The 11,631-nt window shown below is 30.4% G+C and overlaps 1 protein-coding gene across 1 annotated transcript; it reads right to left on the minus strand.

Annotated features, from left to right (window-relative positions):
* Positions 1-7,633: 7,633 nt before the first annotated feature.
* Positions 7,634-11,418, minus strand: LOC113403974 (neuromedin-U receptor 2-like). The gene is made up of 4 exons (XM_026644682.2): positions 10,277-11,418; positions 9,849-9,946; positions 8,521-8,628; positions 7,634-7,782 (listed from the first exon to the last, which is right to left on the minus strand). The coding sequence occupies exons 1-4, from the start codon at positions 11,025-11,027 to the stop codon at positions 7,684-7,686; spliced, it is 1,056 nt and encodes a 351-aa protein (XP_026500467.2). The 5' UTR covers positions 11,028-11,418; the 3' UTR covers positions 7,634-7,683.
* Between the last annotated feature and the right edge of the window lie 213 nt (positions 11,419-11,631).

Raw genomic sequence — 11,631 nt, forward strand, 5'->3', positions numbered from 1 at the left:
ATGTTTGTTAATTTGATTTGACTTCAGTTATTTCCACAGTATAATGTCGTATGGCATCCTACTCTGGGGTAATGCAGCTGACATTAATACTATTTTTGTACTGCAGAAGAGGGCTATTCGTGCAATTTATAACCAGGGCCCAAAAGATTCGTTAAGAGGTAAATTTAAAGAAATTAAAATAATGACTGTCGCTTCTCAATTTGTTTTTGATAATGTTATGTATGTACGCAAAAACATAAACGATTTTCCCAGAAATTGTGACGTACATTCTATTAACACTAGGAACAAGAATAGACTTGTTACTCCAAGTACCCAATTACACAGGGTTAGTAACTCTTTTTTGGGGCAATGTATACGTTTTTATAACAGGATCCCAGAAAACGCTCAAAATTATTCAATTATAAAATTCAAAAGAATCGTTAAAGAGCGTTTGTGTGCTAAAGGATATTACAACACTAATGACTTTTTAGTTGACTGCACACCTTGGGAATGAAATGATCGCCTCCAGGCTGTTTCAAATAACTAAAATATAATTATCATTGTACATGGAAATTGGTTAAAAAAAAAAAATATATATATCCCGCTGAGTTTCTTTCGCCGGTTCTTCTCAGGTCCGAGGTGCTAAATTCCGAACCGGTGGTAGATTTTTGATAATCAATAAGCAAGTGTAAACACTTCTATATTGAATAAAGATTTTTGACTTTTACTTTGATAATATAATACTATATTTTTTACTATAAACACACTAATTAAAACTATGAATCTAAATGAAGTAGGAAGGCAGGTTTGAACGTAGCATCAGCTAGCGCTATAATAGTTGTTTTTGATTTATATATCTAATTTGGATTATTATCAAACACAAACTGGGGTGAGTTTCATATCTTGGTTGCCTCCGGTTATGTAAGTTTGGCGCGCCCTACCCCCGCGAATGTAAAGCACGAATATTTAATGACGTACAAGTATTATATAATATTATAAATAGGTACTGATGCTTACTGAGTTTGTTAACACTTGACTATGTAAGAGATGATTATTAATGAATAATAATTATTACTATTATTAATGATTAATGTTTTTTACAGTGCTAATATCCTAGTCCTAATGCTGTAGGCGTTGATAACCACTTACCATTAACTAGCCCATTTGCCAGAAAGCCTGCCTATTTGAAATAAAAATAAAATAAAATATAACTGGCTAATGCCCGACATTCGTTTTTCGGCGCTAGTTGCAATATCTCATAAATTGTAAGCAATTATCCGGTACGACTAGCGCGACTATTATTGCATGTATAGTGATGTTACTATGCCCGAGACTAACACGTTAGTATCAACAACAACGAACGCATACGGGACAAACAAAAATCAACGTTAGTCTGGATGGATATTTGTTATAAGCTTAACAAAGTACATTCCTATTCTGTGGGAACGAACTCGAAATTCATCGCAGTGAAACGATCATAAAGTGATCGGAGACTCTGATTGTAATAATTATAGCAATTAAACAAGACACCTAATAATAATACGTATGACCAAACTAAATGACGTACATAATCATATAATATAAGTCGATTTTCACCATTACCTACACGAGCAGAGTGAGAAGATAAGAAGTTTTTATAAAATAATCTTGCGAATTTCAATGTTAAATTTAAATTTAGAATATTACGTTTTATTTGTATTTTTAAATTTAGGATAACTTATCGTTTTTTATTTAGATTTAATTAACCAGAATAGTACTTAGTTGATAATTTATCGTTAAGTCATATTGTAATGTACGTAAGGGTGACTTTCTTATTCGCCTTTCTTTTTATATAATTCTTGATATCTGTCAAAAAGCGAATTTAAAATTTTCTTAATGGTGTAAAGGTTTTGTGCAGGCTAGTCTGGGTAAGCACCACCCACTCTGCAATAACTCCAACGCCAAACAGTATGCAAATTTCCTATTACTGGTTATAGTTTGAAGGTCAAGTGAGCCAGTAATTAATTGTTATTAAGTAATTACACTTAAAGCATAACTCCCTTTAAGGCGCATTGAAGTTGACTTACAATCACGTGGCACATTTCATGGTTTGAAATATTATAAAATAATTATTATAATACATAATTTCTATTAAAAATAAAAAATAAAAACTATTTTCTTTCAATATTATAACGACTTCCTATGATGGAAATTTAAATTTCATAGTTATGGTATTCAACTGAAATCAAATATATTTTATTCAAGTATACTTTATAATAAAGCAATTTTGAACATTTCAACACAACCACCTACTTTATGATTTTTTTATGGTATAGTTTGGCGAACGAGCGTATGGGCTACCTGATGGTAAATGGTCACCATCGCCCATAGACAATGGCGGTGTAAGAAATATTAACCATTCCTTACATCGCCAATGCGCCATCTACCTTGAGAACTAAGATGTTATGCCTCATGCCTGTTGTTACACTGGTTCACTCACCCTTCAAACCGGAATACATCAATACTGAGTACTGTTGTTTGGTGGTAGAATATATAATACATAAGCCAGACGGGCTTGCACAAAGTTCTACCTACATGTATTATTACATATAGTATTAGATTAACATCCTTTAATGTAATATTCACTTTTATTAACATCAAGCAACACTGCTATATCAATGATGTCTTTTTTTTACCATTTAGATAAACAATTTTAATTTACAAGTGTGTGTACACTACAAAATATGGTCCAATACCGACTTTGGGAGATCTAAATTATTTTAACTAGTTAGTTGATTGTGTGGAAGCACAGTGTGGGAGGGATGTCAAATGAAGAGTCGTCAGGTTTTATATCAGAAGGGTCGAAATAATAACCTTTTGGTTCGACATAAATGCGATTTCAAGATGACGCAAATGAAAAAACTATTGATAATGCCTCACGTAGCTGTCATTAAGGAGATAGTCGTAGTGCGCAATGTTATAATATTAAAGTATGACGCAAATAAGGAAATGTAAATATGTTATTTTCCATTTGCGATACTTTAAACTTTTGACCCCTTGCTTCCAGTAATTTCGAGAGTCTAACTAAACGAGCAACATTTTTTGTATTACTATTTAAAAAAAATACTTTTAAGTATAATTTTAAATATAATTAAATTTAATGTTTATAATTATGCAAAGTGTGTAGTAATGTATTAGTTATAATTAAGTTTTAGTTGGTTCGCTGGCGCTTTTCTGCTCTTTGAACTCTAATAAGGCTCAATATTTTAGGTAAACAAGTTCGATCCATTTTTGGGGTCAGAAATATGGAACAGTTTTGAAGAAAGTAAAGTAAAACAAAAGGTACAGCCTGTACAAGACCCACTGCTGGGTTAAGTCCTCTTCTCCCTTTTAGAAGAAAGTTTGGAGCTAATTCCAACACGGCTCTGTAATGTTGGTTGCTAGATGAACAAGTGGCCCACTTTTGTTGAAATAAGACACATGCAGGTTTTCTCAAATTGTTGTTTGAGGAGATGAAATATAAACACCAATTAAGAGCATGGAAATTCAGTAGTGCTTTCCTGGGTTTGATACCAGTAATCGGCCATCTAACCATCGGCTCTTTGAAATTTATTTTATCAATTTTAATGGTACTGGTGACCACGGCTCTGTAATTTCAGAAATGCGGCCTATTTTCAGTGGACCAAATCGTATCGCTGCGTTTTATATGACAGTTCTTTAAAATTGTAATCATAACAAAGGTCACACAGTCACAAACACAATCTGCTTAATTTTTTCTGTCTTTACGACTGATGATCAAATTTATCCTAAAAACATCAGACGTGATACCAAGTGTGATACAGGAAGTCTCCCGTTTTGTTATGCGCTGCTCGGTCTATTCTCACGGAACATAACTAAAATAGCTCATATTTTTTAATTAAGATTTGTGTTCATTTATAATATAAATGAGTTATATATACTTATATGAGTGTGTTAAAAATACCTAAAAAGTTGATAAATCACACCTTAATAACAATGCACTGTATACAATTATATAGTATAAAATATGTAACAAAATATTCCGAATATCGGTCGCAATCGTCAATTAAATAAAACCTTGTATGATTTTGTATTTATATAATATACGACAGTATGCAAATAACATATTATATAATAAGTTGGTTTGATATATATTGCTGTTTTAAGATATATTAAAAATGTATAGTTGAATTCTTTGAATGATCTCGTATGATATGTTAAAACTTATTATAAACATTAATGGTTTCAAATGACTAAGTACACAAATATTCTTCAAATTTCAGGTAATGAAAAAATACTAATATTCAGTAACTTTAGTGTATCTGTTCGACCAGTAAGTAAGTATTGTATACAAAATAATACTTAAATCGAAAGAAAATTTCAACATTTTATTTCATGTGCTTACTGGCCAGTTTTTGATAACCAAACGTCAGTAAACGTTTTGGAGATAGGATCATTTTTTTTTTTAATTTCTCTTCATTGTATTCAATATAATCTTTAATCTTGTTAAATGGCAAAATGAGAAAATGCGTGCTAGCATGAGAATTGATATATACAGAAGTTGGCCGGGCGTGGTGTTATAAGTTTATCTTTATTTCCAGTGTTTGTACAATGTCTGTATCTATCGAAATAATCAATATTATTGTGATATATATTATGGTCGTAAGTATATTGTGACGCAACTATAACATGTGATTTGTTGTGCTTTGATTAAAACATATAGAATTTCAACATTATAAATATATTATGGTTTAGACTTGAGGAATATAGTTTGTTTAAGTATAATTAATTCAATGTTATACGCAATAAGCCAATATCCTGAAAAAGATTACTAATCGGGAAGTATAAATTAAGTTCGTTCTCTATGTTTTCTAACTTCATATGCCTGAATAAGATATTCTGATATTCTAGTTACGAAAAGTATAATTTGAGTTGTGTTAAATAACAATCGTCCGCCGCACCCCTACGACGTTAACGATGTTGTTTGTTTAGGCTTTATGTCACAATATACCGAGCAGAAACGCGTATTACACGTAATTTAAAAAAAAAAAAATTATAGGCTGACGGATTGGCAAAATAATGGGCTATTTGGTGTTAAGTGGTCACAGTTGATGATAGATATTGGCGTTGTAGGAAATATGTATAACCCCCTTCTTTACATGCGTTACCAATCTTGCGAACTCAACAAGGTTGGCTCACCCTTCAAAACGGTACACAATAATACTAACTAGTGCTGTTTAATGACGAGTTTGCACAAAGCCTTACCACCAAATAGATCAATCTGCCTTGTTATCATATATTAATTTTAACATAAAATTTAGACCTCGTCGTTCACACTTGAATAGTTTCGTACTCAGTGTTCACAGTAATAATACATCGTATTACAATCCAATTGCTAGATTTTGTCGTACTTACAAAGATTTAATTTTAAAACATGACATACTAGACGTATTCAATACCAAATTCCCAAAATTTAAAATCATTGTAAGGTTAAATTATATCTACGATTCAATGATTGACTGTAAATACTTAATAACTTATTGACGGATATTTCTGAATTTATGAATTTAAATCCTTTTTTTTCTTTTTTCTACAATTGTATTATTTGATGATTATTTGATTTAATTTATTATCTTAGTATAATAATTCAAATGGATGAATGTATTATTATTAATTTAATAGTTATAAATATTCAATGTTATTTAGATAATTTAAGTATTAATGTTACATAATTTCGATAAATTTTTTAATCTATATATTTGCTGACTGTATTAATATAATTGTTACGAGCATGCCGTATACCTATGAATAAATAAATATTTTCATACTAGCAATACGAAATGATGTCGAGATATATGCATATTGTTAACATTAATTAATTACTGTATTAAAAGTAATGACAAAACTGCAGAAAAAAGTCTACAATTTTAAGCGTTTTTTTGCGCAAGTTAAGATACTTTTTTTTGACCAAAATTTCCAATATTTGTATATATACTATGTTAATAATTTTGCTCAGAGGCCCAACGCTGTTCCATGCCCTATGCCGCTGTGGTAGATTTGACAATCAATAAGCAAGTGTCATACTAGTATGTTAAATAAATATTTAAATTTGATTTGAATATGTTGGTTTGTTGGAATAATTATTTGAAACGATGCATATTCAATTTACTATCAAAGTTTAAACAAAGTAAATATGACCATTTGTTTTATAAAATGCATATTAAGCGTATTTATATAAATGGTATCATCGTCAAAAAAACAGTAAAATAAATATTATATTGATTACTGTAATAAAATATTTTTCCTTGAATAATTTTAAATAAATTATATACTATATATAAGTTATCTACAGAGAAAAATAAAACTGACCTTTTTTAAATAAATAATTTACTATAATAAATCATTTACATTACATACTTTTGTGTTGAACTGAGTTGAAGTCTAATTAATATAAAAAGAACTTAAAACATTCATATTGTTTTTTTTATGTTCATCATAATAACTATTATTAATGATTATAACTTTTTTGTAATAGTTTATTTCTTACGCTAATTATATTTATATGATATATAATATTTTAAAAAGGGAGCTTCTATTAAATGACTTATTTAATAAAATAATAAGTATATTATTTGGTTTTTATCAATATCCGGAATCGGATACTTGTTAATGCTCAAATATGGAACCTGAAAAAAAATCTAAATGTGCATTGTTCACGGTTACTGAATTCTTTCCCTTCAATGTCTTATCGTCTTTTTAGCGGGATGACATCACTGACAATAGACGTATCATTGTTTTCGCTGTCTGAGCTCGTTGTAGAACTCAACCATTTTTGGGATGTATAATCTTCGATGACGGCTATTAGTTCCAAATATTCATTTTAACAGAGAGGCATTTAATGTAAAATATACTTTACATAAATTTTAAGGACTGACTTATGACGGCGTGAAAAAAACGACGCTATAATGACAAAACGTCACCCAGTGTGTAACCTAGAAACAAGTTTAAAGCAAGCAAGGGCTCACTATTAACGGAGAGGAAGTACGAAAAGCTGATTTTAGGCAGAAAGATCGGAGCTTGACTCGAGATGGATTCTGTGGTGTGGATTCAAGACATCTCATCTGTGGTATCTTAAAAAAGTGTGGTAAAGAATCAACAATAGAAAGAGTGCACAAATAATAAATTTGCACCTTTTTGCCTAGTAGGACTTTATTTTTTTTTTCTTATATTTAGGTTAAACTAGACGAGATTTCTCAAACCATGTAGTTCTCTTAAAATTATTTTTACAATTAAATAATTCAAATTGTATTTGCATTAATCAATCGATATTATATATTAAAGTCTCCGTCACATCTGTCTGGTTTCGCGCTAATCGTAGGCTGCTACGGCAATTTACACTCCGTTTTCACAAATAGATTTATTCAAGAGGTAGATAGGTATATCATTTAAGAGTATTGTGTTCAGATATATTTAGTGTGAATGATGAACATGAGCCGGACTAATATATGAATAAAGACTAAAGAAAAAAGTAGTTGGGAAAAGGTCGATAGACTTTAAGAATTTAGTTATGAAAGGATAATTATTGTTGCAGTGATTGGTGGAATGTTAGTTTCAGTTTAGAGGGAATTTCGTAATGACAATATTTTATATTAGTTCAATTTATTATATCTTTTTAAAGATTATTCACAGTTTTTTTTGTGGTGAAAATCATATAGATGTAGTTCTTATTTTCGAACCATCTCGTTGAGCTTTAAGGTGTCCGTTTGCTCCAGTTTGGTTTGATATCTTTCTTCCCTTCAGTAAATCCTAAAACAAGAGACAAAATATCAAGAAATTTAAAACGATAACGTTATAAGCAACAATATTAGATATAATTATGCATTTATCTATGATACGTGGTTTCGTAGTTCATTATCAAAACCCAATGTTTTATTCATTTAAATGAAATTAACAGCTTTTAATTTTTTTGGAATACAGCCAGATCAGTACATTTTATATAAATATAGCTTATAGAAGACATATTATATTTATAAAGTCATATTACATAGCAAATGTAATAAAAATAGTCACAAGTTTTATTTTAAATAAGAAAAGACGAAACAAAGTTAATATGTATGTTATTTCAAAGTTTAGTTAGTTTCAATTTATAATAAAAATAAAATAAGAATAATTTGATTTAAATATAATTTTTGTTTTTCAATTATTTAGTGTTACTAATAATGTAGATAGAAACTTTGAAAAAAGTTGTCTTGTTGTTGTTGATCTTTAACAATATCGTGTTAGGAGGTTTTTTATTTCAGTTCGTGTTATTCAGCTAGTTTTATTTAAATGCGAGCAATTATATTTTAAATATAAAATACATTTATTTATAACATACATGATAAGTTAGCCTGTAAGATTTGATGTACATTGTAATACTTCTAAGACTTGATGTATATTTAGAATTAGATACTTGGTACATCACGTTGACTTCCCAAATAAATAAATAAATAAACATAGTACCTATTTACATACAAAAAATTGTCTTTAAAAAAGAGCACTCACCTTAAAAGCCTGTCCAAATTTTTGTGACATAAGTGTATACAGTATAGGATTAACTGCTGTTGACAGGTAACTGTTTATAGAGCTCAGGTATATCAATACACGCCATAGCTGAAATATTTTTTTTTTATTAAATAAATATTATACACAAAAAAGAATATAGGTGAATACCTCCTAAGGAAAGGTTTTCTTGGTGGTAGAGCCTGTTGCATGCCCGTCTTAGTTGTTACCACACACTCATAATATATTCTGCCTCCAAACAGCAAATAATATTTTTGTCTTCCGGTTTGAAGAGTGAGTGAACCGGTGTTACTACAGGCACAAGGGACCTAACATCTCAGTTCCCAAGAAGGTGGTGGTGGCGTATTGGTTTTGTAAGAAATGGTTAAAATTTCACTCGGCGCTAAAGTCTATGGGCAGGCTTGACCACTCACCACCAGAATCAAAACGAAACTACGTCACGTTCAATTATTCGTCCACGAAAATAATTATAAAAATACTGAGGTAATTTATTAATTTATGAGGTAATTTATTTGATTTTGTTCATTATTATCATTAATTTATTTAACAACTTTATAACATTTCATTTGATACAAATTTTGTATGAAATCTAAAATCAAACATTATTATTTTAGAAGCACGTTCATAAAAGCACTTTTAAATCGTCATCAATTAAATGTGAAATTACCACCGGTTCGGACAAACTCAAACTCAAACTCAAAATTCTTTTATTCAACATAGAAGCATCACACTTATTGATAGTCAAATTAAACACTACCACCGGTTCGGAAAAAGGAACACCCTGACCTGAGAAGAACCGGCGTAAGAAACTCAGGACAGTAGGTTTTAAAGAGATGAACCTTTGAGTATTTATTAAATAAATCAGTATAATTCGAAATAATTCACTTAAAAAGAAATTATGCTATTCGAGATTAATTTGACCACCTTTTGATTCTTTCAAAAAATACTATGTTAGTAAGTTAACTAAACTGAAATACTAATGGTGGTACCTGTGGTATATTTTCAATACAAAATGATAATATTAAAGACGAGATATCGGTTTTATTTAAACGACTTAGAAAATACGAGGAGGTTATCAATTCATTTGTATTCAAGTATTTTTTTGTATGTCCGCGTAGTGACTTTCTATAGTTAAAAGTGTGATGGCCCAGAGTTCAAGAAATACCGAGTATTTATGTCTTATTTTTGCGGTATACGAGGCATTATTACGTTTAATCCACGTAGGGATCAGCATCTTAAGTATGATTTTTTTTAGTTTATTCACATTAGAAAAAGTTTTATTTAGTTTTGTAAGATAATAAATTACTTACGGTGTGATGATTTTCATATTTCATATTTGGAATTACTATCATGAGACGTAAAATTGCATATGGCGACCAACAAATAAAAAACGAAGCAGTCACCGCAGCTGTAAATCAGAAACTTGCTTAAAACTCCTTCGTAGATAATTTTAAATAATATCTATATATCTATATTATCTAAATTTTTTTATTATTAGCTTTTTCTGTTTTTGTTATTTTTATTTTATTTATCTGTTCTTCGTAAATCCGCTCGTTTCAAATATAATTTTGATATTTTTGGATACGTATGCAGATAGCACATGTTATTACAATAGGTTCAGTGGTTGTTGATAAGGTAACAAACGAACATGCAGAGTTACATTCGCACTTTTAATATTACTTTGATAATATTCAAATTTTAAATTATATATTTTTTAAGTCATAATTTGAAGACTAACCCAACATTTTGACGGCTTTGTCTCTATTTTTCTTTCCGGAGACTGGGTTAGGTCTGGACTTCGATTTGGTAGACTTCAGCTTTAGCGCCATCATCAGATAGAGAACGGATATCACTGTCATTGGTAGTACGAAGAAAACTAACAACTCCGCAGCCACTAGATAAGCTTTATCTTTATCGGAAACAGTGAAAAAACAATAAACATTTTGTTTTCTTTCAACAAAATAAACAAAGAGTACACTCGGGAAAGAGAAAAAACACGAAACCATCCAGATAACAGTGACTATCCTCAAGACGCGCGAGCTTAAGACGAGTCTTTGTCGTAGAAACGGTTTCGAGATGACCAGATAACGCTCGATCGTTATCGCTGTTATTGTCAGAACACTGCAATTACTTCCCATATCCCATAGAAGGAAATGTATTCGACATCCTTCCTTTCCCAATGGATAAAAATCTGGTACCCAAATTATGTATATTTCAACGGGGACAAAGACGGTTATCGTGAGATCTGTAATCGCAAGGTTGAGGAGGTAGAAGTTGGTTGGAGTTCTCATACTCTTATCGCGAGCAATCACCGCACATATGCAAACATTTCCTAACAAACTAATCACCATCGTGGTTGCGAGGAAAACGCTAAGTAAAATTTTAATTAAATCTTTTTCTTCATAAGTAATTTTTTCGTCATAGAACGACAGGCCAATTCCGTACGACGAATAAGTATTGTTTCCATCTATACTGTTATTGGGTATCATTTTTTGTGTCTTTTTTTATTTCTGAACAGACGTCCAGCAAACGGAACAGCGCGAGGGTGACACTATTTACGCTTACTAGCTTTTCGTGAAAACAGTTAACTCTACAGGGTGGGCCAAAATCATTTTCATATAACAACATACATTCATAATAAAAATTAAATTTGTAACAAATATATACTTATAATTTTAATTACAACTGATAATAGTGTTAAGAAATACATTAAATTGAAATGTATTGTCTAAGTCTAAGTCTTTAATGTAGATGTAAAAAATAGTAATAAGTGCCTCGTTGGACTAGAACATAACTTAAGATAAGAGTCCGGGGTTCAAATCCCGGCCAAATAATAGTTATTTGGTTCTACCATCAAGAAATTCAGTAACAGTCTGAAGTCGTAGGGGCTGTTTGGATTGGACTGAGAATTTAGCTGATAGTGCACCGTTTTTGCATACACATTTGTGCATTATAATATCTCCTGTGCAGTTGGATTGGTTAACGCTGTTAAGATTGGCCGCTGTGGCTGAACTCTGTTAGAATAGTTTCATCAAAAAATACTATCGAAAATTTACTGTATTATTTTTTTCATAATTAAATAAAGTTTGAGAG

The sequence above is a fragment of the Vanessa tameamea genome, chromosome 10, assembly GCF_037043105.1.
Source record: "Vanessa tameamea isolate UH-Manoa-2023 chromosome 10, ilVanTame1 primary haplotype, whole genome shotgun sequence".
Classification (NCBI taxonomy): Eukaryota; Metazoa; Arthropoda; class Insecta; order Lepidoptera; family Nymphalidae; genus Vanessa; species Vanessa tameamea.